A 27065-nucleotide genomic window follows, 5' to 3' on the forward strand; every position below is an offset into this window, starting at 1 on the left:
GCAAAAGGTCTACCATCTGCTGAATCAAAATCCAACCCTTCTTTTCAAGGTCAAACAAATGTCCCTTGGCCCTGCCTTTCTCCTTACCTTTGCTTAGGTGCTAATGTACAAATGAATACGTATTTTAATTATATAATATAGTGGAACTCAGGCTTCCACAATGGCTTGATGTGGCTGAGCAAGAAATCAACTTAGTTGACAAGCATGTCCTCAGAGTAGTCCCTTATGATTCTTTTATTATCTGAGGCATCTGTTATATTGTCTTCTCTTTCATTTCTGATTTTATTTGTTTTTCCTCTAGTTAACCTAGCTGAGGGTTTGTTGATTTTATCGTCTCAAAAAACCAACTCTTAGTTATAATTTTTTCTATTGTTTTTCTCTTCTCTATTTGATTTATTGCTACACCAGTCTTTACTATTTCCTTTCTTCTCACTTTAGGCTTAATTCTTCTTTTTCTAGTTCCTTGAGGTATAAAGTTACTTTATTTGAGATCTTTCTTTTTTTTAATGTCAGCCTTTATCAATATAAACTTACCTGTTAGTATTGCTTTTGTTGCATTCCATAAGTTTGGCATGTTGTGTTTTCATTTTTGTCTTCTCAAGATAACATTAAAAATTCTCCTTTGATTTCCTTATTCATCCAATGGTTGTTCAAGAGTTTTCATGTAATTGTGAATTTTCCTATTTTCTTAATTTTATTGATTTCTAGTTTCGTTCTACTGTGGTACTTGGATACTTGAAAGGATTTCTGTCTTCTTAAATTTGTAAAGCCTATTTTGCGACCTAACATATGATCTATCCTATAGAATGTTTTGTATGCACTTGAGAAGAATGTGATTTTTCTGCTGTTGTGTAGAAAGATGTTGGCCAAGGGGTACAAAGTTTTAGTTACTCAAGTTGATTAAGTTCTGAAGATCTGATGTACACCAATGTGACTGTAGTTAGCAATACTATATTGCATACTTGAAATTTGCTAAAAGGGTTGATTGTAAGTGTTCTCACCACACATGCACAGAAAAAAAAAGAAAATGATAATTATGTGAGGTGATGAATATATTAATTACTTTGATTGTGGTGATTATTTCATGATATAAACATATGCCAAAATATCAAGTTGTACACATTAAATACATACTGTTTTGTCAATTACACCTCAGTAAAGTTGGGGAAAGTTATGTAAAACTGCTCGTTTATAAAAATAACACAAAAACATATTGTACTTTAAATAAAAAAAGAGAAAAAGTGATCAATTTGGAAAAGTTATTACCTAGGATAGAATATTAGTTATTAGTCACTTTACATCTTGGCATTAAGTTATAAACTGATTTTCATACTTGACCTTAATATGGCAATTGTCATATTTATGTAATATCAATCTCTTTGAAAGTCTTCAAGGAATGAAAACTTGCTCTCATTTTACATCTGTTTGCATTTCACAAATTATTTCATAGCAGCAAGCTGTTTTAATAAACTTTTTGATATCCTTACTAGATTAACCAGGGCAGATGGCTGTCTATTAATAATTCAGCAATTAACTGTGAAGATATGTGCTACATTCAGCCTTCTCAGGCAATAAATTAGTTAGTGGAAGTAGAGGATTTAAGACTGAATTGTGTTGTAGGAGCATGGTTGCAGGACTAAAATACGAATATATGTGTTATTTAATCTTACTCTGCCTTCATCCACCTGTATGACCTTGGACCAATGAATTCAACCTCTTTGGAATCCATTTCTTCATCATTAAAACTAAAAGGTTGACACGTGTACTCCTAGTTCTGCATTTCTGTGAATCTTCTCCAAGTCAGTTGTTCTTTTTCTAGGATAAATATATTACTTGGTCACATGTTTTAATTGTTTAACTGTGGAATTAATTCCAGTTTCTTTTCATAGTGCGTGATGCTGACCTTCCAAACACATTTACTGAAGAAAGACTTCATTCTAATTTAGTGAAAAATTTCAGTGTTTGTGTGGAAGCACAGCAGTTGAGACTCTGATAGGATGATTCCTGAAACTTCTATAGTGGCCTCAGACAAGTTAACTGCTCTCAGCCTCAGTTTTCTCATCTCTAAATATCACTTATTAATAGTATCTTTCTTGCGTGGCATTAAATTGATTAATCCATTAAAAGCCCTTAGGAGAATTGCCAGGATATAATATTACAATAAATTCTGGATGCTATAAGCTACTGTTATCATTCAAAAATATGATTTTTTTTTCTTTCCCAGAGTAAAATTCTACACTATAAACACCAATTATTCATTCCCATGCAATCTGGTCATTGTAATGCTTGAATTTTCAGGCACCCTACGTTTCTTCTTTCAAAGGCTGTTGTCCTCCCAACCCTGAAGCAGTCATCAGAGCACTGGAGGCAGCTCCCTTTGGAGCCCATTAGTTCTATTCTAAGTACCGGGCAAAGGAATCAGCACACAGGGCTGTGTTGAGCCTGCCATGACCAACTTTGAAGAATAAGCAGCAGAAGAATGATCTGTAAAATAACCCAGTGGTCTTTCCCCTCAAGAATCTGTCCTTTAGGGTAGAACCTGTGAGTGAACTGAGAGTGGCCTTGAAGTCTTTCATCTGCAAATAATACAGTACATTTCATGGTTCGTCATTATCCAAACATTTATAACCCTTCACCTCTGTTTTTTGATGGGCTTTATCATTACTAATTTTTAAACTACATATTTTTGAAACTTCAGAGTATTCAGCTTGGTGATGTCTTACTGAATGCTCTTTTCCTGAATATATAGCAGGAAGGGAGAATTGAGATACCGCTCTCTTTTCTTTACAGAATGATTCGTGTAGAAATGAGCTCTGCACTGTCCTTTATTCGTATAAAAATCAGATAAGATAATGTAGTGAAATCAGTTTGAAAACTTCAAAGAAATATTATGATATGTGTATGCATGTATGAAGTAGGACAGTATATGCAATATAAATCTCTTAAAATATAAGAAAATATTGTAACTTTATATACATGGATAAAAATGTTAAGCCATTTCCCAGCATAAAAGTCGCATGTTTGAGAATATTAAGGATATTCCTTTGAACTACTTTCAGATTATTTTTGTATTGATCACTCTTGTTAAATCATCCCCAGTGTTTCTTCACTGTGCTTGTCATCTAATCTGTGCTGCACTGGATCTGTAATCTCCATGAAGATATCCTGTGATGTATTTTCTATACGTGGACGTTCTGAATTCTTAGCCCCTCCCAGGCTTTATTTTACCAGTGTAACTCTTCCTTGCATGTACAGAATTATCTTCTATTTACAGGAAATCTGTGCATTCACCTATGTTCACCTGTTTTTCTCTATTGATTATTCCTTTTTCAAGGACAGAGATTTGCTTCTTTCAAGCATAGAGTATGTTACTTCTTTTAGGACTAGTAACCAACATGTTGCTAACTAATACACTCAGTAGTCACACATCAGTCTTTTTTTAATTTAGTGGAAAATGACCTTTTTCCTTGTTTTAATCTAGTATAACAGCAATGTCCTTTTATGTATGTTTGGAAGGAGAAAAAGATTCAGCTATTGCTCTGATTCAAGTTACCTAATTAGATCTTCTCAATTGGAAAAGATGGTAAAGATGGTGACAGCATCCTCTAGGTCTCTCACATGACTAGTTGTTAAGAGATTTTTATTTTTGAGTTTATTTTTTCCTGTGTGTGCCTGTGTTTTATGGTAGAGCAGGCAAGTACAGCTATCGTCGCAGCTCCGTCAACAGTATTTATTGGTGCCTATTGTGAGCTCAACATCTTGCTAGAGTTGATAGGGAGACAGAGAAAGTATCAGATACACTCCTCGCACTAAAAGCACTGGCAATATAGTCAAATAATTAAGATTAATTTAAAGGACAGAAAACAAACAAATTGAAGATGATACTACCTAAGAAATTTCTTACAGCATATAGAAGATATGAAAGCTTTTTTTCAGAAACTACATTGAGCCATTGCCAATGATAAATATTCTACGTTTATTTCTTGCACCAGTTTTGATGCAATTTTCTGATGATAGAACTAAATGAGGATCAAAGAAATTAAGTAAGTTGTTTCAGGCCACGTAGCTTGTAAAAGGCAGAGCTTGGATTCTATCCTGAATCAAAAATCTGTCCACTAGTCCCTTCAGGGAAGTTAAGGACTAGAGTAGATGTGAAAAGCTTTGTGGAAGAGACAGTACAGGCAAAGATAATAGCTGTGATGGATTGAGTGTTGGGTGATAGAACCTCTTCTAAGCACTTTATATCCTATGTCTTAGTTAATTTTATCTATAAACCCATCTGGTAACTGTTTTGCATTCCTGTTTACAACTGTAGAAACAGGATCAGAGACAGTAAATAACTTTACCAGTGAGTGGTGCAAGCATGGGGGAGCTGGGATTTGATGCAAGGTTTTCTGGCTCTAAAGGCAGGGGGTTCTAGTCATAATTTAGAGACGAACAATTGGGAAACTGTTGAGTACTGCAAACTGTGTGACCAGAACTAGGGGATCAGTGATCTGAGCATTAAGGGGAAGTCTGGGTATTAGGGTGTCAGGTGGATATTGTAAGACAGAGGTGAAAAAGGGAATTGAAAATAGCTTTTATGTCTTCAGCTAGGACAACTGAACAATGGCAGTAATCCACTGAAATACTACAGTAGGTGCAAGGGCTCTTGTGGAGGAGAAAACAGTACTTTTAGTTTTGGTAATGTAGAGTTTAAAGGAGCTACTCAGACGTTTGTAGAATATTGGGAAGTCAGGTTTGAAATGCAGAAGAACTTTCAGAATTAGAGGTGTAAAAGAGTTAATGATTTAAGTCCCTAAGGTGATTAAGATATGCAGAGAGGTGAGGATTGAGAGAGGGAAGCTATATAAATTGAGAATAAGAAATTGGAGAGGCAATGGGAGAATCAGAGAAGCGAAGTGTCCTGAAGAACGTGGAGGGGAGGCTTTCCAGAAGATGAGGGATCAGCAGTGCCAAATGCTACAGAGAAAGGTCTGGTAGGACAGTGACTGAAGAGAGATTTGGCAATTACGATGTCATTAATCACCCTATGAGAGCAATTTCATGGGAAAGCTTGTGAGTTCATTTCAGTTTTTAACATGGGGAATATGAACATGTTTGAAGGTTGTTTATGGTAAATGAGTGTGTGTTATGGAGGATTCAGGCTTTGTGCAACCTCAGGTTGAATTACAGTGTATACATATGGAATAGCCACACTTTATTTTCTGGGTGGAAATCTGTTAGTCTAATAGACCAAGAAGGCATTTAATTTCTCTGCTTATAGAAAAGTCTGACTATTCACTATGAGTAAAGAAAGCTTTAATTTGTTCCTCCAGTACAGGAAGTACAGGATAGCAGAGTGGTTACTCATCAGCATGGAGGAGTTTAGAGGTGAAAGTAGCCCTGCCAGAAGCCTTGAACCACCAGCTAGCCTACTGATAAATGCCCTCTCTGACTGCCGAGAATGGTAAATATGTCAGAGTCCCGAATTAGTTCAGCACTGGGTCTTTAGAATTACCAACTCCAGTGCTCAGCCTCATTTACTTGTTGTTAATACTGTTGGAGGTCAGCCTCTTTTTAGTACTTAATGACCTATGTGAAAGCAATGGTTTATTCATGGGGGATGGGCTCATCACCAGACTCAGGATGGTCAACTCTCAGAGCTGGGAAAAGGCAGAAGAACCAAACCAAAAGGGATAGATCTATTTGTAATGTTTTTGAACTTTACTGAGGTATAATTGACAAATCAGACCGTAGGATATTTAGTATACATCATTTGATGTATGCCTATATTATGAAAGGAATCCTCCCATCTGCTTAATTAACACATTCATCACCACCTATGTTAATCTTTTTTTTTTTTCTATTGAGAATGTTTAAGTTCTACTCTCTTGGCAAATTTCAATAGTACAATACAGTGTTATCAACTATAGTCACTATGTTATACATTAGATTCTCAGACCTTCATCTTATAGCTGAAAGTTGGTACAAGAGGGACAGTTCTAGATGGAGTTATAGGTAGACATACACATCCTTGATATAGTCATGGAGAAGTCTTACTTTTTCAGGCTGGTAGCTAGAGCTTGTCCTGAAGGAGAGGAAGGACTCAAGCCTGAGGCGTTGCAACTCTGTAGTATCTACCACAGGAGATAGTGAAGATGGATTGTCAAAATACCATGACTGTAGAAAGCATTAATTTGAACTATGTGAAACTGCTGATACTTGACTGGTTTTGACTTAACAAAAATGGCAGATTCTTACCATCACAGTAATAGGAGGGAAAAGAAGACAGGTTGGTTGGGGACCTCACATATGCCACTAAGTTTGATTTTTGAGACTATCTGTAGCCCTTTGATAGAAGTGAATTAAAAGGGTAGTACAAGGGAGACTTCTCCACCCTGTGGAGAAGAAAATGAACAGATGTTATGGTATCTACCTGTCCATCTGCCTTCTAGCTTCATCCAAGCTGTTTCCCAGAGCAAAACAGAAACTCTTTGAAGAGATTTTACCTAGAAACCTACGTATATATGTAGAAACCTTTTGGTTATGAAAGGGATTTCAAACTCTGATAAAAGGAACGTGAACATATACACATTAAAAAAATACGGAATATTTATGAACTCCCCTGAAGTTCAGGTCAGAAACCCTTCGTTTGAAAGATAAAGATATAATCCTTTCAAGCAGTGACACAACCAAAGTAAAATCCTAAACTAAGACTTAATTTTCAAAGGTCTCTGGGCAGCACAGAAAAAGCTGCTGGCCTGGGGACTAATGCTTCCATCTTTGGTGATAAGGAAGTTGTACTTAGGGAGCTAGGTCTTACAAATCATGATGTGTATGTCCTGTCTGAAGTTTGACTTACAGATGGAGGCATAAAGAATTTAGAGCAATCAGGCACCTCTTTCCAATTATTTTCTTGGTTAATGGCCCCCTGTAATCAAATTTCAGTTATCAGTATATTCTTTATTAATACTCTGATTGGCTCATTTATTTATAACAAGTGGGAAAAGGCAGCAAAGCTTAGCGTTAAATTCCAGGCCCACGCACTTGGGTAACCAGGCAGGTGGGTATTGGAAATAGCCTAGCTTCGGGTGATGCTTAATATTGAGGAATTTGGCATTGGTTCTCAAACCTGGCTGTGGATTATAATGATTTAGGGGACCCCTAAAACATAACAGCTTCCAGCCCCATTTAAAGACTGATTAGATCAGAATCTCAAGGAGTGGGGACCAGGCATTGGTACATTTCAAAAACATCCCAAGAAGTTCTAATGTACATTTAGGGTTGACAGTCACTGGTTTAGTGTAAAATTAGATGGTGGTAAGGGTACCATGAAGGAAGGCAAGATGGCAGCTTATTCTCACAGGTGAGGCCCATGGAACGATGGGAAATCTCTAGCAAATAATCAAGAAAGTCGGTTGATATAAATTTGTAGTTACCAAATTGTAGTTTTAGGTAAGTTTTAATTCCTTAAAAGGGAGTGTGCTGTAGTAACACAAGATCCAAGGGCTGAGGGTCTTAAGCAATTGTCTCCTCTGGATTTAAAGCAGCAGTGATGTTTTCAAAACTGGGACAAGATGAGTTATCAAGAGCGAAACTTTATGGAAGAAAAATCCATTTGTAAAAAGGTTGGTGCTTATTTCAAAACTCACAAAAGAAATAATATACCCTGGAGAATTGCTCATGTTTTAACAGGTCTCAGGTTCAGATGTTGCCTGCCCAAACTCTCATCCCTTGATAAAGGCACCAGGCATGCAGTAGGAACTCAACAAATGCTATTGCCAATTTCATCACTCTTCCAAAATAAATAAGCCAACATTGCTGCACCTGTCTGCTGAAATGAAAATCAGGACTAGTCCATAAGGGATTTTGCTGTCTTCACCGTAGAAATGCAGTAAAAACATGCCTTCGGTGACATTCTCAGAAGCAGTGTTCAAAAAGAGAATCCAAAAAAGGCAAAACCTACACTTGGCTCAAAAATTTTATGTCAGAGTCTGAGAAATCACAAGTACCCTTGACCCCAAGCCTTGAATAAACTCAAATCATAAGATTAATAATAAAGACAGTGCGGTTTGGGTTTTTTTTTTTTTTTTTTTTTTTTTTTTTTTTGCTTAAAGATGTAACTATAATGCTTATATCTTTTTTTTTTCCTAGTTGCTGTATTTCACTATTTTCTGTGTTGAAAACTTAACCTCAGTGGAAATTACGTGAGAAGCTGAGACATCATATGATTTTCTGACTCTGAACTTGTATCTGTGGTCTGCTAATATTAACACAGGGAAGCATTAAGTGGTAGACAGTTACAAGTGCAAGTTAATTTTATGATATTTGGTATCGTAAAGAGAACTGTCATATTCTCTGTGCTTTGTACCATCAGTAACTGCACTATAAGTATTAACAATTGATATTTTATAAATCTCTGATGTTAAAAATTCATGATTTATAACAGCTGAAAGCTCATAATCCCTGCTTTGCTGTTTAGGGGTTTCTTTCTGCCTTTGTTTTCTGGGCAGTGACTAACACTGTGGACTTTAGTTTAGAGGAAGGGGATCAAAGCAAATGGTAATGACATCGATTGAGTTTTCAAGAGATTGTAAGTCATTGTTACCTTTTACCTGCATCACTACTTTAGGTGTGTATGTTGTTTGTTAAAAATCCCTATCATCTTAGAGTCTTCTCATTTGAGAACTGAATAGGTTTGGGGCTATTGCCCTTTACTGAATATGCGAGTTCTGGAATCTGTCAATTTTTCCAAGCAGGTCTGCATACTTAGTGTTTTACTGGTTACTTTTAAAAAGCATTGTAAAGGGGTTATATTGCTTATGTGTGTGTGTGTACCTGTGTGTGCCAATAAGCCTGTGATGTGCAGGAGGGCAGGAGAGAAGAGTGTTCAATCAAATCAATAAGCCATTGAGTCATTTTCATTTAGAATTCATGATGAAAGAGGCCTATTGGCTTTGCTTCAGTTCTCTGAAGCTACTAATGGAGATAGGTGCTAAGAACATATAGGTCCCATATTTATTACCACAGTCCTTCCCTTTAGTAGGCGCAAAGTAGCTTACAGTATCAGCTGTGTAATTTTTAGTAATATTACTGTGCACACCCCCATAATTACTAGAGTATTAGTTCCTTTAGAGCAGGACCTTACATGGCTTGTTCAAAAAAATTTTCCCAGAATTTAGAATAGTGTTGAGCCTATAGTATCTGGCCAATAAATATTTATTAAATCAAAGAATATATTAGCACTGCCTAGTGTGTTATGATTGTTTGTATGTGAACAATGGCTTCTGATGCAAGATCTGCTTCTGCGCTGTCTTCTGTTAGCTGAAGTGTTTACATCGTTCAGATCCTAATGATTGTGTTAATCAGTAGGCTGTTTTGATGAACAGTAATTTCTTTGATATATCGTAACTTATGTTTCAATTAAGATTTGAGATCAGTTAGACGTTTTAAGAAAATAAAAAATAAAGAACATAAGTATTAAAGTAATTCCAAAAAAGGGAAATATCATTCATTGCTTCAGACAGTCTTCTGGGGAATGGACAATAAAATGCAAAACAACGGAACCTTTCTTAGTTCAATTAACTTACAAAAAAACATTGTGAGCTTTTATGCATCACTTCTATAAGTGTCCTAATTGTAATGCCATGCTATCATGATCTTTTTTATGCTAAATAAGTATAATATTGATGTAAATTTGTTTTGTGCAAGGTCAGAATTGCAACAGTTCTAATTTTGTATTATCTATAAAAAGTGTGGTACAGTTTTAACTAAAATATCTAATAAACTATCGTCATTATCATTAGATATAGTTAATTTGAAGGCACTGTAAAATACATCAAGTTGTGTCTTATATGTAGGTAGTCATTATGGTGTAGCATTTTCATTATAACACTAATATCACTCTTGACTGAGTATATTATTGTCCCACGACACAGACATTGTAGTGGAATTAAACTCCAATTGGCTGTGAAATATTTCATCAGTGGAGGTCAAACCACTTTAAAATGTTATATCAGTGCTTTTAGCTTATTGAAGAGATATTGGCAAAGTGATTTATTCTTATTTAATAGGCAGGAAAATGGCAGCAAAGACAGGGCAAGTCAATTGACAAATCATTTTTATGTGGATGAGATCAAGTTTCTAAAGTCACAATCCAGTACACAGGGTAATGAGTGCCTAAGTCAGATTAAAGAAGTAAAAAAGTCAAATATTTACCTCTCTTGATTAGAAATAATAAAGTTTGTGCTGATGTACTCAAGACTTCAAAATTTGTGAGTCAAATTATATGCATGAATTGACAGATTGTATTTGGCAGCTTTTTAGACTATGCCATTGTGTTCACCTATATGAGGTAATAATGAAATAAATTGAAATCAAGCGTTTTGGGATAGTTGTGATAATAAAAATAAATTTCCAGTTGCAGCATATATCTTCTTTGGTATTAAAAGAGCAAGAGAAAAAGCAACAGAATATAAGAGAGAAGTTTCTTTAAAAAAAAGAATATAATTGTATTCAAGAATATTAAGGGCAACCATTAAAAAATAAATGTAAAAACCAAATAGCGCCCTAGCAAAGATCCAATTAGAAGTAGATAGTGAATGTAAAATATTAAACAGAGCTATGGTCGACCTCATGTTGTCATCCACTCCTTTATTATTCCTTGTTTAGGGAGACCTCTAAGTTTGCTACTAGCAAATTCTATCCTTCCTTCCTTCTTTCCGTCTCAACCATTCCTCCCTCCCTCTTTCTTTTCTTTTTTTTTTTTTTTAATACCATAGTTTAGTGTTTCCCAAGTGTGTTTTCCAGAATATAAGACCTATGGAATGCTTAGATAGGGGATGTGGACAGAGAAGTTTAGGAAATGTTACATGGAGTCACTCATCTCTTAGAAATTCCTGATGTACTTTAGCACTTTTTAGTCTTCAAGAAATGGTCCAAAATAAGAAACCGCAAACCCTTCCAAAAGAATTGGACTGTGAAACATATATATATTTTAACATAATATATATGAACATTCCAGGCACCTGACCTTAGAAACAAAGGAAGAAGTACCAGTGATGAGAATGGATTGAGGAATGAGCGCCTATGGCTGATAGATCTTATGGGACACTTCGAATTTTTGCAGAATTACTGATTTATTTATGCTGTGCTTATTTTCCACTTTGTAGAAACATCAGTTAAAAATGCTTTGTGTCCTTTTGAATTGTAGTTTGTAAAAATTGTTATATTCTTATGAGTGGATTGAACATGTGTAATGTCATTTTTGAGGCTGTGGAAAACCTACATTTTGAGATGCTTTATTGGATTTTTCTTTAAATTCATAGAAGTTGCTTTTTCTTGGAGTGAGACTTTTAATTGAAAAGGTTATTGCTCAGAAATCACTGTGATTTTAGGTTTTTCTGTCTTCTCATATATTTTGAGAATTGCAATTATCATTTAAAAAGCAATCACATAAAAAAAGTTTAATATTAGAAATTCATAGCAGCACATTTCTCATTTAGTCTGCCACACAAAACAACGTATTTAATTTCTTGGCAAGTAGAAGACTTTTTTTGTTACTAATTTGAATGTGAGATATATATATATATTTCCTGTCCTTTTTCTTTCAAAACTTAAGGAAGGAAAAGTTGCATTTTGAACAGCTTTTAGGATGCAGTTTTGGAGCAAATGCCCTCTCTGATGTCTGGGCATTTGGTTTGTTTTATTTATAATGGAACATGGGAATATTTTAAAACTACAATATGTTGAGAACTCCATTTTGTTAATATTGCTCTGTTAAATGTGTAAGTATTGAACTGTCAATGAAATATGAGACGTTTTACCCAGTGACATTTTAAATGAATCTCGTTGCAGGGGAAGCCTGTGGGAACACCAGATGCTGGTGCTTATTTCCGTGTGCTGGCGGAGCATGGAGTTGCCGCCTTGTTTACAGCGCCGACTGCAATTAGAGCAATCCGTCAACAGGACCCTGGGGCAGCCTTGGGGAAGCAGTACTCTCTGACAAGGTGAACGCGAGATGCACAGGGCAAATTACATTAAAAACTGCAATCAGAATGAATAACGGAACCTTATATAGTTTTTCTGGCACTGCAATACCTCCCTCATGGAAAAAGCCAGAGGTTCTGAATGTTAACAATGACTGTTCTAAACGTATCTTTGAAATATTTGGAATTTCCACTATACTGTGGGTATTTTTAAATATCATACCATTTTTAATTTTTAATTTAATTATAATATGGTATCATTTTTATATCATATCATTTCTTTTCATTCAAAACTTACCAAAATATTTCTTTTTTAAACTACCCTGCTTATATTTTCCTTAAAGTAGGGTGCTAATTATGATATAAAATGCATTTATGTATAATAAACTTGTTAGCATCTAAGTATCTTTTGAAAATAGAAGGAAGTCCTAAATAAAGAGAAAATATTATTTGATTTCATATATACAGCTAAAACATGGAAATTATAGTCCAAATTACTTTTGTGGAAAGAGTGAAGGAAATTATTTTTCTGTTGTTTTGTAATAATATGCACTGAATAGTTTATATACTTTTGTGCTGGTTTATTGACATTCATGTTAGTTTAATGATATGTATATCCCAAGATAATTATAATAATTTGTGTCTTCAAGGCAATTTCCATTATCAATTCTTACTGAACCTCTTTGAAATAGGTCACTGCTAGTATATACTAAAAGGATTTTGTAGTTTCTTCAAGTCAAAAATGGGTTTGAATTAAGTCAGTTTGAATTTTTTTAGTTAAATGCCAGATGTTATGAATTTTGTGCTGCTGTGCCCCCAAGAAGGAGTTTACAGTTATCATACAGCAGTTGCAGTTAAAGCAAGAAACTTCCAATTTGGGCAGCATCAGTGGTTTTATTCCTTTTTCCTCTATTTTTTATTTTATGAAAGAAATAATCTGGATTTACATAAAATGAACATAAAATGTGTTCATAAAATGAATCTTCCATTATAATATTTCTGTTTACCCTCTATTTGTTCTTTTCCTTAACTGCATTTTAATTTAGTTTCCTCCATTTTTAGTTGAAGGATAGAAACATAGATTTTGGTAAAAACATCTTGGGCTATGTATAGTCTTCATGTGTTAAGACAATTCCAGGGGTTTTGAAGAAACAGTATCTGTAGGTTTTGCAGTGTCTCTTTACTGACAAAAACATTCTGATTACAGTGCTTGAGTTGTGTGACCAGCAAGGTCTCCTATTTGCTGCATCCTCTTTTCCCATTTGTACATGGGTTTAAATGTTTAGAAAGGCAGAAACCATGTCTGATTTGCCTGATGTATAAACCATCAAACAATACTGAAGGAATACCCATTAAATCACTGTTCTCTCAAACTCATAGGTATAGACATGGAGTATGAGATTTTAGGGTAAGAGAAATTGCAGTAAGTTCCTCCTGGTCTTCCCTCTTTGTCTTTAGGCACCTAAGTTATTCATGATGATGGGCACCTATGTTTTTAATAAACCTTTAGGAATGCAGACTCTGCAAGCACCCTCAATTATTCAAATTGCTGCTATTAATAAACACAAACACTTGCTGAGCACCTCCTATGTGCCAGGTGTAAGCAGTTAAAGTCTGTTATCTCATTTAGTCCTCACAATAAATAAGGATTGTGATTATTCTCATTTTACAGGTGAATAGATAGGACCAGAGAGTTTAAGTAACTCTTTGGAAATAAACTAACTCAGGCCATCTGAATAGATCCCACACTCTTAACTAAATACCATAGACATATTCTTCCTATGATAGGTAAATTAGGAAACTAACTTGACCCAGGGAGTTTTGTCATTCATGGAATAAAAGCAGCTTTTGCTTTTCATTTATATTCTAGTCTATGCAAATCATACCTTCAACTGAACTACTTTAATAGATTCTCACTTGTGGACTAAGAGAATGTTAGAAACAGAAGGAACCTCAAAAAACCCAACTATCTCCTTAGGAAACTGAAGACCAAAAAAGTTAAGTTTGGGAGAAACATAATAAAAACCGGAACCCATGTGTTTTCATACAACTACACCTTTAATTTTATATTTGGATTCCAGACATTTCATACTTACTGAATGGGTATTTTGCTGGGTATTATCATTGCAGGTTAATGATTAATTTACAGTTTGCTTCTCTCTCCTCTTACAGAACATTTTAAGTGATGAAGTTTTCTTTTTAAAATGTGTTAGGTACCTCAGTAAAAATTATCTTAAATATATATTTAATGATTTGCCCCAAATTTCAGCCCCCAAAGTTTACGAGGGATACTGTAAAATAGGGAACTAACCAGAACTGTAAATTCATTTTATCATAGATGACTAGAGTTTGGAAAAATAGATGAGAAGTCATCTAGTGTAATCACTTCATTTCACAATAGAGAAGACTTTGCCACAGAGAGGTGAAATTACATTCCCTGGATTACATAACTACTTCGGGGCAAAGCCAGGACTAGGCAGTATGGTATGGTGGTTTAGATTCTGACTCTAGAGTTGAACTCACTGGGTTCAAATCTATCATTTACTTACTGATTGTTTGACCTTAAAAAAATGATATATTCTTTCTTTCTCTCTTTCTTTCTTTCTCTCTTTCTTTCTTTCTCTCTTTCTTTCTTTCTCTCTTTCTTTCTCTCTTTCTTTCTTTCTCTCTCTCTTTCTTTCTCTCTTTCTTTCTTTCTTTCTTTCTTTCTTTCTTTCTTTCTTTCTTTCTTTCTTTCTTTCTTTCTTTCTTTCTTTCTTTCTTTCTTTCTGACTTTAAGAACAGTAATCGTACAAGATTATAATGAAAATAAAAGATACATAATCCATGCAAAGCACTTGGAACTGTTCTTAACATACTAAGTCTTAGCTATTATTACCACCTTCTGCTTTTTAATTCACTGCTCTTTTTATCACATTGTAGTGATTTATTTTCCCGTGATCTTCTAGTTCAGTTTTAAGAAAGTTAGAAAAAATTCTGTACTGAGATTTGCATTCAAGATAGCACACTACCTCATACTTTGATGTAGCTTTTCGTTTCCAACTACAGAGCAATGAGAGATAATACAAAAAAGAAGAAGCAGAGCATCAGAACTGAGATGAAAAATAAACATTTTTGTGGATTGGAAATGGATTAGATTTGCAAAGTGGTAAGGGTGGCTGAAGCCAGAGACTTGCTAGGTGTACAAGCAGGCATTAGAGGAGTAATAGAGACTCAGTATTGCCCTGCTTATTCAGGTCATGGAGTCAGAGCTTGCTTAGTGATTGAAGGTGGGCTGGGCTGTTACTCGCCACTCAGAAAAGGAGGCTGATGTTAATGGCTGTCAGTTGTTTTCTGGGACTGTGACATATAGCGTGCTTTGGTCTAGGTCTCTGAATGAGGCAAAGAACAGCCTAGCAACCAGAGACTGAACCAAACTACCCATCTGTCATCCTGGAATAGGATGTGTGACATTCTGAGTATCACTGTGGGTTAATAATTCTGAGCCATCATTATGGCATTGGACTTCTAGAGGATAATTGTATCACCTACAAACCTTCAGAGAAGGAGAGCATAGGAGAGAGAAAGTTAAAAATAAAAACAAAGAACTTCTTTTTTGACAAGAGAGTGAGAAATAAAATTCTAAACACACAAAGAACTCTAATGCTAATAAAGTCAACAGTTAGAATGTGGATTCATTCCAATTGAGATTATTTTTGTAATATAGTCAAATCATACTTGACAATAAGTCTGTTAAGAATAATAAGTCATAAACTAATTTTACATGAAATTATTAAATATGTAATGGGTATGAAAAATAAAAAACATTCAATGGATAGTGTAAACCAAATAAATAAATAAAAGAAATAGATGGGCACAATCAAGTAAGACTGATTAAAATTACAAATACACAATACAAATAGAATTGAGGATATTATCCAGAATGCAAAGCAGAGAGAAAAAGCAAAAAAATCTGAAAGAACCATTTAGGGACTTGGAGGGAAGAATAGGAAACTACAAATATATCTAGTAGGAATTTCAGAAGAAGAAAATGGAAACATTATTAAAGAAATGACAACTGAAGAGCCAATAAATGAATATGTTACAGAATTGAAGAAAGATGTGGCTCCCAGATGGAAAAAGCCATCCAAGTACTAAGCAGGTTGAATATAAGTAAATTCTCATTGGACAGGTCATTTGAAAACTGCAGAACATGAATTGTAGCTATAGATTAAAAAAAAAGAAGAAGAAAGAAAGAGAGAGAGAGAGGGAGAGAGAGAGGAAGGAAGGAAGAGAAAGACAGAAAGAAAAGAAAGAAAGAAAGACAGAAAAGAAAGAAAGACAGAAAGACAGAAAGAAAGAAAGAAAAAGAAAGAAAGGAAGAAAGAAAGAAAGAAAGACTATCAGAGAGAGTCAACAGAGCACTGAAAAGGAAAATCCAAACTGATGCCAACAGATGCCAGATGACAAGAGGGAAAGGTCTTCAAAGTTCTGAGGGAGAACTGTCAAACAAGAATCTTTTATTGAAGACTGAGGCTAAAATAGAAACATGTTCATCCAGACAAAGCCAAGAGAACTTAAAATCCAAAGGCTTTCCTGAAGGAAAAATGAACATAGGGGGAATGATACGGGAGACAAAAAAAGCAGCAGCAAAAACTGATGAATTATGTTGTTGAATTTATATGGTCTGTTACTCTTATAATGATAATTGGATATTGTGTTTAAACGGAAGCCAAACAATGCAATAAATAACAGTAACAAATGGTGGAGAGTTTTTTTTTTTCAAAAGGTAGTTTAAATTTTTTTAGTGGGGATCAATGGAAGAAATAGAATTAAGGAAAGATGGAGAGAACTACAGAGACCTTGAGGGCAAAGATAATGATGCTCTGTCATGTGAACTAGAAGTTGACGAGGTGTCACTGAAATAATCTATTTTTATTTAACTTCTGTTGGCACAAGTGGAGAGTAATTTTCTCTTGTTTGCTAGTTTATGGACCTTGAAAGAAATACTCATTTTACTTTTCTTCTACCCCTACTTTATTACCTGAAAATTCTTCACCAGAATTTATCTTTAGCATTTTATCCATTACCGTGCAGCTTTTCTGTGTATTTTGGAATAAAATTAGCATAACCATTTTTCTGTTTGCCTTTTTGCTTAATTTTCAACTTCATTTGAGTCTTGAATTGTACTCAGTTTTATATAGAATTGAGGAAAGGTGTATAGGTCTCATTCCCGTTATTTCTACTCTGGGTAGTGTATATTGTCATTCTGTTTATCCTTTTAGTATACATTTGGGAGTAGATTTATCTTTCCACGTGTTACCATCGTCAGAATATCTCCCATATATTGAGTGAGTCTGGAACAATCTAGGGCACACTATCCAGTAAAACCGAACTCTGTAGTAGTAGGTACTAGCCACATGTCCCTACTGAACTACTGAACTCTTAACAAAGGGTAATACTATGAAGAAATTGATATTTTTGTTTTTTTTCAATTTTAAATAGCCACAGTAGCTAGTAGCTACCATATTGTGCAGTGCAGATACAGGATATATGTAACTAATATGGATAAATTTACCCTCCAGAGAGTCCAAATCACTGTGAAAAAAATATCTAATTTTCACTTTTACAAAATATATTTTTAAATAAAAATCCATTTTTGAATTTTTAAATATGAGACATTTATCTCTTTGTATTATTAATAAAATAATGGCAAGGTCCTTAATGAGAGATTTCACTGTTGAAAATATTTCTATTCCTTTTTTGCAATCCTGAAGGACTAAATGTCCTTTAAAAAATAAGAATACACTATTGCCCTTAGGCATGAGTTTATCTTTAAATTATATTTTTCAATTTTAGATTTATACTGAGATTTTTTTCAGTAATCATTTGATTATAAAAATTAAAAATTACATAACATGGTTTTATTTATTGTGAGGAATTAAGAGTTAAATAATATTTGATTGAATAGTTATTAAAAGATTTTAAATTGTTTCATTAGTCATCTTATTCCTAAACTTGTCTTTGTTTATAGTATGTTTATACTCAGGTATATCAGAGTTTGTATTTTTGGCTTGTTTATTTGTTGTTGTTGTTGTTTTTACAATGACATACAACTTATTTCTGAAAAGCTTTCCAGGGAAATGCAAATTGTCATAGCAGTAAGTCCTGCCACTCAGACCTCCTGGACAACCCCCCATCTCCACCTCCACCTTTTCCCCCGGGGAGGGGGGGCTGCCCAGGTTCCTGTCTCACCTCTTCTCCATGGTGGTGACAGCCTCCAAAGTCAGGCCCCTGGGCTCCTGCCCTGACCCTCCTTTTATCCTCCACACCTCTGCCAATGGCAACTTCCTAAAGCAAGCATCTCATGGTGCCACTCTCCTGCTTAAAACCTTTAATGGCTTTAATTCGCTTCTCATTGCCTTCATGATGAAATCCAAATTCCTTAGAAAGCCCTACAGGCCCCTCCGGGACAAGGCCCAGGCCTGCCGCTCTAAACGACTTCACTTGCTCCTCGTTTACCCTAGAAATGCATAATATTCTTAATCATGGAAGTTTAAAAAAAAATCAGGAAGCTGATTGTTTGAATAAGATAAAAATAAAATATGGCCATATTTTTCAGCGTTAGGATTATCAACAATATGGTGCTTATATTTTTATTTTGTCTTGTCTTTACATAGCATCTAAAATCGTAGCTGTATCAACCTCATTTTACATTTTAAAACTTTACACTAACCTTCATTATACTTGAACCTACTTTTAATGACTTAATGCATTTAATTCATTCTGCTCTAACGTTTCTGTCTGATGAGGACATAATGATAATCCAAATTTTAATTTCAAGCAAGTTATAAATGAATACACATTTGATTACATAAATTTTACCTCAAATTGCAAATATATATGTAGTTTGTTTAAATGTTTAACTACCTAAAATTCCCAGGTATTTTGATTGGTATTGCGATCATAAAGATGAATGTTCCTAAGAAGCTCACAGTCCATTGTGAGAAATAGGCAGCAAACAATTACAGAATAGATACATGTTTATAGCAGAAACAGGAAATGCATGTTCTTGGAGCATAGAGGGGAAATATTTGAATCTTCATGGGCTCTTCATGAAATGATGTAAGTTAAGGGAATGGTAAGAAATATTCTGTGGCTCTATTACATTGTTCAGGGTAGGTAGGGTTTATTTGTTTGATTGGGTTTTATTTCGATGATAATGAATTGACTTTTCATATGTATATTCTTTGTTTTGACAGATAGGCCATGGGGCCATTGATAAGGGGAGAAAAATAGTCATTCTCTTAATGAACCGCCAGTAGTGTTAACCAATTCTGGTTTTTCTATTTCATCCTTCCTGTTCTGTGGCATGGTGCTCTCTGCCAAAAATTGTTCATTCCTTAGTAATCGTCTGTTCCTTTTGATAAAAGCCTTTTTAACCTGGAAAGCCACAATGGCATTTACTTTTTAACTACCTATCTTTCCTATCTATATCCTTGGAATAGGAGAAATATGTGTTGAAATTAGAGTAATCTTTAGCAAAGTAACTCAGGAGAAGGATCAAGTGCATCATATTTATGAGCATATTTGTTGCCTTAGCTGTTACTTGAGAGTGTATTTCTGTGTATAAGCTGAAGTAGAATACAGCAAACTTGGAGCTAAAATTAGCAGAGGTAATGTCAAGGAGGAAAAAGGTTTTTCCGTTTTGATCATTAGGTGAATAAGACAGATAGATTACAAAGCTCAACTCAGTTGCTCTTCTCAAAACTGAGAAGCTATAGATGTGAATTCTACTTTTGAAGCATCTCTTTCCAATGCTATGATATGCATGTAGTCATATTTGGGTCAAGAAAAATAATGCCTCTGACCATTCTACAGTGTGTTATACTGGTGGTATGACTATTTTCCTCTGACAGAATTAATGCGCTTGGATTGTACAATGTTTAAAAGAAGGTAGATGGAATTCTTTCAATTTTTTTTCAGGGAATAATTTGAATTCACTCACCCTCTTATATTCAGGTTCAAAACATTATTTGTGGCTGGAGAACGATGTGACTTGGAGACCCTGGAATGGTCCAAAAAAGTCTTCCGAGTACCCGTCCTAGACCATTGGTGGCAAACTGGTGAGCATTTTCCAAACATGTGCATAACTATTGCAGAAATGTTCAGAAACTCTGCAAGGATTGGAGGAAATTCTGAATCATGATGATCAGGCACAGACTCAGGAATCAGGTGGTTCTTGTTTCATTAGAAATAAGCAATTCTTTGAACATCCTTTTGTTAAAAACATCTTCATAAATGACATTGATGCTACCATCCTCTTGGTCCTTACGTATAAAGCCCCAGAGACCTCTTTTGCTGCTGCTTCTCTTTGTTTCCCATATCAGGTGAGTCCCTGAATCTCAGGTTTTCCTTTGAAGTGTCTGTTGGATTCACTGCACCTTCAGTGCTCCTATTGCCTTTGAGCTGCAGCAGCTACCTTAACATCTGCCCTGATTAAATTATCCTCATCCCCCATCTCGGTCCTCTCTGCTTCCCTGTACACTGTACACGCTGCTCCCAGAGTACCTTTTTTTGGAAAGCACTGTTTCTTTAATAGGATTTCCTGTGGTTTTCTGGCTCCCTTCTGATGTTCAGACCTCTTCTGCCTAGCACTCAAGACAGAGAAATTTATTTTTCACCAAAAGACTACTATATATGTAATTTATTTATTTACTTATTTATTCTCTATTATCCTTCCACTAAGTGATCCTTGGGAACAGCTTGTCATATTCAGTGGTTAGACTAAAATTTTGGTACAGACTGAAAAAACCTTTCTGCTGCTTCTTTTGAAGGATGATTGCATACATATGTGAAAGTAAGTAGATTATCTGGAATCTGTTTTCCTCATCACTGAGTCTGGTGATTTTGTTGGCTTTACTATTTGGCCCACTGAGCATAGCTATGAGTTATGGGGGCCTTGTGGCCTTCATATGTACATATTTCAGTTCAACCTTACTTGGTTCAACTTATTAGGTTAACAATTGTGTATTAGCCTTTTCAGAATTTCCATCTCCTGAGCAATTGGGGCAGGATATCAAATTTGGATTAAAAAATTAATAAAATTTCTTAGCAAAAATTAGGTCTGATTTTTAGAATGATTATTTCTAGAAGATCGAGTGGCTAAAACTGAATTTCAGTGTCTAATATTTTAGAACTCTGATTCTAATAAATTATACTTTTTACATTATTTTCTTGGATATTACTCTTTTAGAAAAACGTGTTTTCTATATCATTTGTAATAAAAAATATCAAATGATCAGAACAGAATATACATGTTCCTTAAGTAAGGTGAAAATCAGAGTTTCTGTTTTCTCATATATGATTTGCTAAGGGAGAAATTTTTTAATCTAAATTCAGATTTGTAGCCATTTGGGAATAAAAAAGATAAGATTGAATTTGGAGAAAGAGCAATGCTATGTGTAAAATATAAAAAAAAGAGTGAAAAATTATGACCCCTGCAAGGAAGAGTATTTATAGAATTGATGCATACCCTGTTCACCAGGAAAGTTCTAACACTTATTTTCCTGGGCATAAAGAGGAAACTATCTTATCACCTTTAAGATATTTTCCAAGATGCTTTTCCTTTCCTGGTCAAAATGGAGACTTGTTGCCAACACATAAGTGACCTTACACAAATGCTTGTAGAAGAGTTTTGTTTCCCCCCTTTCCTCCTTAAAGGTGACTATGCTAAAGCTTGTTGAAGGAAACCAACACATTAATAAATAAAATTATGATTCTTTTACTTTTTCTTACTGATGTCTTTGCAGATTATAGCCTGTGCAGATGTAGTGCATCCAGGCTTACAAAAAAACGAAAAAAACCCAAAAAACAAAAAACTCACTGAAGCCTGAGAAACAAGCATATGAGGTCTCTAGTGGGTACTGAATTCCATGTGAATTTGCAATTTTTCTTTAATGTGTTGTTCAGAGGGAATTAATAGCCACATTATGTCCGTGTGCTGTCACTTTAATCAGGCTTGAATGGCTGCTCATTACTGTGGAAAACATAGTGGATTTCTACTCAAAATGACTGATTCTTTCCATCTGCACATTTAATTTTACAGCATTGATATTGTGTCTGATTAAAGTACACAAAGACATACACATGGATAGGTATGTAGGTAGGCAACTAGCTAGCTGGATAGGTCGGTGGTTTTGTCCTTATTTTTATAAAGGAAATTTATCCCAGGTGGTGCAGATGTCTGCTACTAACAGAAAATTTAGTTAGAGTCTTTATTTGCATAGAAGAAATCAATTTGCTGTTTTCAAAGTTGCATGTTGTGGTAAATAATTGCAAAGTGATACTGAAGTTTAATATTTGCAACTGTTCAGCTTTCTTAAGGTGATATCAGATTAATGGGGGAAAAGACACGTACTTCATGAGTTATTAGTAACTCTTAATAACTGAGAGAAAAATTTGCTATTTCTAGCACGTTTATGAATTTCCTAATACTTTACATATCAAATAGATGTCGGTGCGCTTCCCCAAGAGGTATGTCAATAAAAAATCTGATAACGTTTGAGGGAAGGTTGAGCTTTGCCCAAAGGAATATTTTTCTTTACTTCAAATTTTCTACAAGGTTGCTCTTACTTGTTATTGACTTAGAAATTGATAGTATTTTATACAATCACACACTTTTATGAACCTTCCATACAATGGATAATTTATGAACGTGCTCTCTGATTACATTAATATACGTGTACAAATGAGCTGTTAAGAAACTATGATGTATAATTTGGAATTAGTGAGGAATATATTAAATAACTAAAATGTATAAGTGACAATTGATTAATTCCTGGGACTTGAGTTATAAGAAGCCACTCTGCAGTCAATCCATTTATATTACCATGTTGTTTTTGTTACCCAAGTGAAATTTGTATTAGCAACAACAGATCTCTAGTGACTAACATCCTCTTTGATCCATTAATATCAACACTCTTTGATGTCTGATTTAAATAATACCTAAGATTTAAAATTGAGAACTAATCTGTGGAAAATCCGAGAGCAGATCAACTCCTTACAGAGATTTTAAAAAAGAATCATTGCTGTTCAACACCACTGAAGCATTAAACCCTTGTTTTGGATTGTAATGAAGTAAATGTTTGATGCTCTCATGAAAGCAATTGGTTTTGCCAAGTCTAGGTAGGAGAGTTATATGTATTTGATTCATAAATCTGAATAACAGATGAATTATCATATACCCAGATGCTTTATCTTCACGGTAACTTATCTGTAATATGATTAAAAGCACTTGGATTATTGACTGAACTTTTTTTAGATAAAGGTTGAGAAACAGAGGTGCTGCAATTATGATTTAAAAAGGGAAAATTAAGAGAATTGATAATTGTTCCCTTAAGACATGATAATCCATGTACAAAACTAAGCAACCAGAACTTCGTTATCTTTCAGTTGTACAATCACCGGATAAAACACTGTACTGTTATGGATCATTTTTAGTACTAAGATGAGCTTTTCCAGAAATCAAACTGCAAGCACGGTTTTACAAAGGAAGAACTGTCAATGCAGGGCATGGTGTCCTTTGCAAGATTTCTTTTCTTTTTTCTGACTTAAGATTAGTGTAAAAGTACTGTTTTCTTTATGAGTGAATCACCTAGTACAAAAAAATGATCTTTAAATTTAAGCAACCAAGCACCAAAACCCAAAACATAATAGACCTTATTTCTTTTTGAAATTTCCCCTTTTCTTTTCCCCTTCTTTCCTTCCTTCCTTTCTTCTTACCTTTCTTCGTCTTCCTTTTCTTTTCCCCTCCCTCGTTCTTTCCTTCCTATTTATTTCCTTCCTATTTGATACTAGTTTAGAAATTATTGTGACAAAAAAGCTTGACATCCCACTCTGTAATGTTATATAATCCTGGGTAGAAACACTTTACTCTTTTGCTTGCTATTGGTCAGTTAAATAAAGATGAAGACTGCAAGGTTAGAACACTCGAGTTGCACTATGGCTTTTATAAGGGACAAGGGTTTAGATCAAAAGAATCCATGGTTCTTTCCACCTGCCGGCAGAACATATATATGTGGTTCCCATCAGAAGATACAGAACTTACGTTGAAAATGTTTCAAGTGTCCTTATGCCCCGGTCGTGACGAAATACTTGAAATGAGATAATGATTACCAACTTGAATGGCACTGGGTGATTTTGGTGTTTGTTTTGTGTCCATCTCTTTAATGGAGGAGTCAGATTCTTTATAGAGTTTTTAAAACCCTAAAGAAAGATTTCAGTGAGAAAACGGTAGTCTCCTAATGTATTGAGACATTGGTGCCGATTGAAGTTATTGATCTTACCGTATCTGCCTTGAGCCACCTTTGCTGAGTTATTATATCTTGGAGTAATCACAGCATTTCTCTCCCTGTTTGATTGAACTGCCACAGTTTTAATTGCAATTGCAAGTTCTGAAGTCACTACATTCTATATACAGCCTGAATCTTCTTCCTTTGAGGAGGAATCTGATAATTCTGGATTTTTATTAAAGTAGACCCACAGGCTCCGGCAAACTTCAGTCATGCCGGTTCTTAAATCAAAACCATTGATCCTAAAGGCACACACACCCTAATACCATATTATTAAAGTGTGTCAAGGCTGTATCACGATCTGATAATCCTTATTTTTGTACTGTTTGGTGGTTTGTACTTCTGAGAATGGACAACAGGGACAAGGATTTTAACCACAAAAATGGGTTAGGCTGATCAAATCCAGGCCCAATGCTTAGGTATAGTGAGAGAAGAGCCACTAGCCTAAGATTTTTTTAAAGGCAGTGTTGCCAGTAGATGCAACCGGTGTTCCAGGTTCTTGTCCCGCCCCAGAAAGAATTCAGAGACAGGATTTAGAGGTTAAAAAAAGTAAAAGTGAGGATTTATTAAAGGATGGATAGCACACTCTCAAGGGGACAGTGGGCAGGCTCAGGTGAGCGGCTGCCCTGAGTTTGTTTGGCAAGTTAGCTACATAGGGTGCAAAAATGAATGGGCAGAATATCATTGGGTTTGGGGTCATATTCCCTGATTATCATCCCAACTCCACCTTCCCAAAGGACGAAGGGCTTTTTGTCCTTATTTAGTCTGGATTGGAAGTCTCATGGCGTCGGTGCATGATGGGTGCTTCTGATCTGCAAGGCTAATTTTACTGAAATGAGGGCATAATGAGCAAAAGGTTACATTTGGACACTGGAAATTCCTGCCTTTTCTCACCTTTCTTTGTTCTTCTCCAGACCACTTGTCACCCCAAAAAGCATGATCCCTTATCAGCCCAAAGGTTCCTGCTTTTCTTTCTCTGCCCAGGGAACCCTGCTGCTTACATGATGTGTGGTTTCCTGCATTTGGCTTGTGCCCCTCCTTTCTGCCCAATTCCTGCCATTTGGTCTGTGTCCCCCTTTCTCTGCTCATATCTAGCTATCTGCCTGCTCTAACAGCAGCAATACATTTTATTTACAACATGGAATAATTAATTATACTTTAGTAACAGTCATTCCAGCCTGAGATCTCTGTGAGAAATGGTATGGGCTCAGATACAGTACTGACTCATTCCTCCTTGGTAGACTGATTATGAAACCCACAACCAGGATTGGAGACTGCATGGGGAGAGGATCAAAGTTGAAGCCACGCGTTTTTCCTGGATTGCCCTCTTCCTCGGTTACCTTTGCATTCTCACACATTCCACTTCTGTGCATCTGAGTTGATACATTTATATGCAGAGGGATTTCAGTCTGTCAGACTGTGGTTCTGAGTTAATCTGTGATAGGGAAGTTTCTTCATCCCTAGAATTGCACAATGAGAGTTTTATGACCCTTGTAATGTATGCTTTTTTAAAAAAAACATGTTACAACTATATGGTAGATGTGTGACTTTCTTCCAACTTAAGCATACCTAGTCTGTGCCCTATGCAAAATCCTGTATGTTTTTCCTGTTTTTTGGGGCCAAGGGATAAAAGGCTCTATATAGTTGACATGACAGTGAGGAAAATATCTCTTCAGTGACTTTACCTTGATGACTCTATTTTTAATTATTTAAAAATCTGTTCTCTTTGGTTTGGGTACCAGTAGCCACTAGCAAACGTTCCTTTGGTTGCAGATCTTGAAGTAAAATATTTCTATGTAGAATTAAAATGCTGCCTTCCTAGGCTTTACTTTTTAACTATCATTCCCTGCTTTCTGGGTTTTACTTAATATTTTCTGAGCTCATCAGATTTGGGCTATAGTGATAGTTTTTTTTTTTTTTTTCTAAGTACAGACCTATATGTTCAAAGACAATGGATTGAACTAGACTTTTGAAATACACACGGTAGAACTCAGAGAGCTGATTTGGACTGGACTGGCAATGCCACTGCCCCACGAACTGGGTGGTCCCATATATATTCCCTGTACTGCTTTCAAATAGTACAATGCAGAGTCTTTAGTAATATGAGTGAGTCACCACTGTCTGGTGCATTTTTGTTTTTCTCAAAACATTTTTTTTCTCAAAAATAAATTCGTCTCTATTTTTTATTCATGGGAAAGAGATTTTAGGTAGTTTGACATGAGAAGTTATGACTGGGGAAAAACAGTTATATAGACACAGTGTCATTTCAGCAGTGTTCAGTGAGTGATGCTGTGATGGTGTTCATCTGGTAAGAGACGAAAAATATCTTGATGGCATCTTTGTTGCCTGGCAACAGAGTTTTTTCCTCATTTAGAGCAAGCCTTCATTAGTCTAACGTAGGTAATTTTTACTGATAGTTGGAGAAGCAGGGACTTAGAGCTAAGCTACGTGAATTTGGTTTGTGGAAGGAATAATCTTTTGTCAAATGCTAGGCTTGGTGAGGCTTTCTCTTTCTGAAAGTGAATAGCTGTTTACTGATTGTTAATCCATCTGAAAGTGAATACCCGAGTTAAATAGCAGTCATTGAATCACACATTTTCATCTTTATAGCATTATAATGTCAGAAGAACACCCACATTACAGTTGGTACTTTTTTCAAATATGATCCATGAAGTAACTCAGATGTGTAAGTTGCTTTTTAGAATCTCTGTGCTCATTACTATGCTAGTGATAATGTTTTGATAAAAGAGTAAACACTAAGAAA

At 35.2% G+C, this 27065-nt stretch overlaps 1 protein-coding gene across 1 annotated transcript in view; it reads left to right on the top strand.

Moving 5' to 3' along the window:
• The window catches only part of ACSS3 (acyl-CoA synthetase short chain family member 3), a 133504-nt gene that overhangs the window by 72459 nt on the left and 33980 nt on the right, over window positions 1–27065 (top strand). Inside the window, exons 8-9 of the mRNA XM_010975095.3 lie at window positions 11839–11990; window positions 19971–20074. Of these exons, the coding sequence (XP_010973397.2) occupies window positions 11839–11990; window positions 19971–20074 (256 nt within the window). The remainder of the gene's footprint in view (window positions 1–11838; window positions 11991–19970; window positions 20075–27065) is intronic.

The sequence above is a fragment of the Camelus dromedarius genome, chromosome 11, assembly GCF_036321535.1.
Source record: "Camelus dromedarius isolate mCamDro1 chromosome 11, mCamDro1.pat, whole genome shotgun sequence".
In the NCBI taxonomy this organism is placed as follows: Eukaryota; Metazoa; Chordata; class Mammalia; order Artiodactyla; family Camelidae; genus Camelus; species Camelus dromedarius.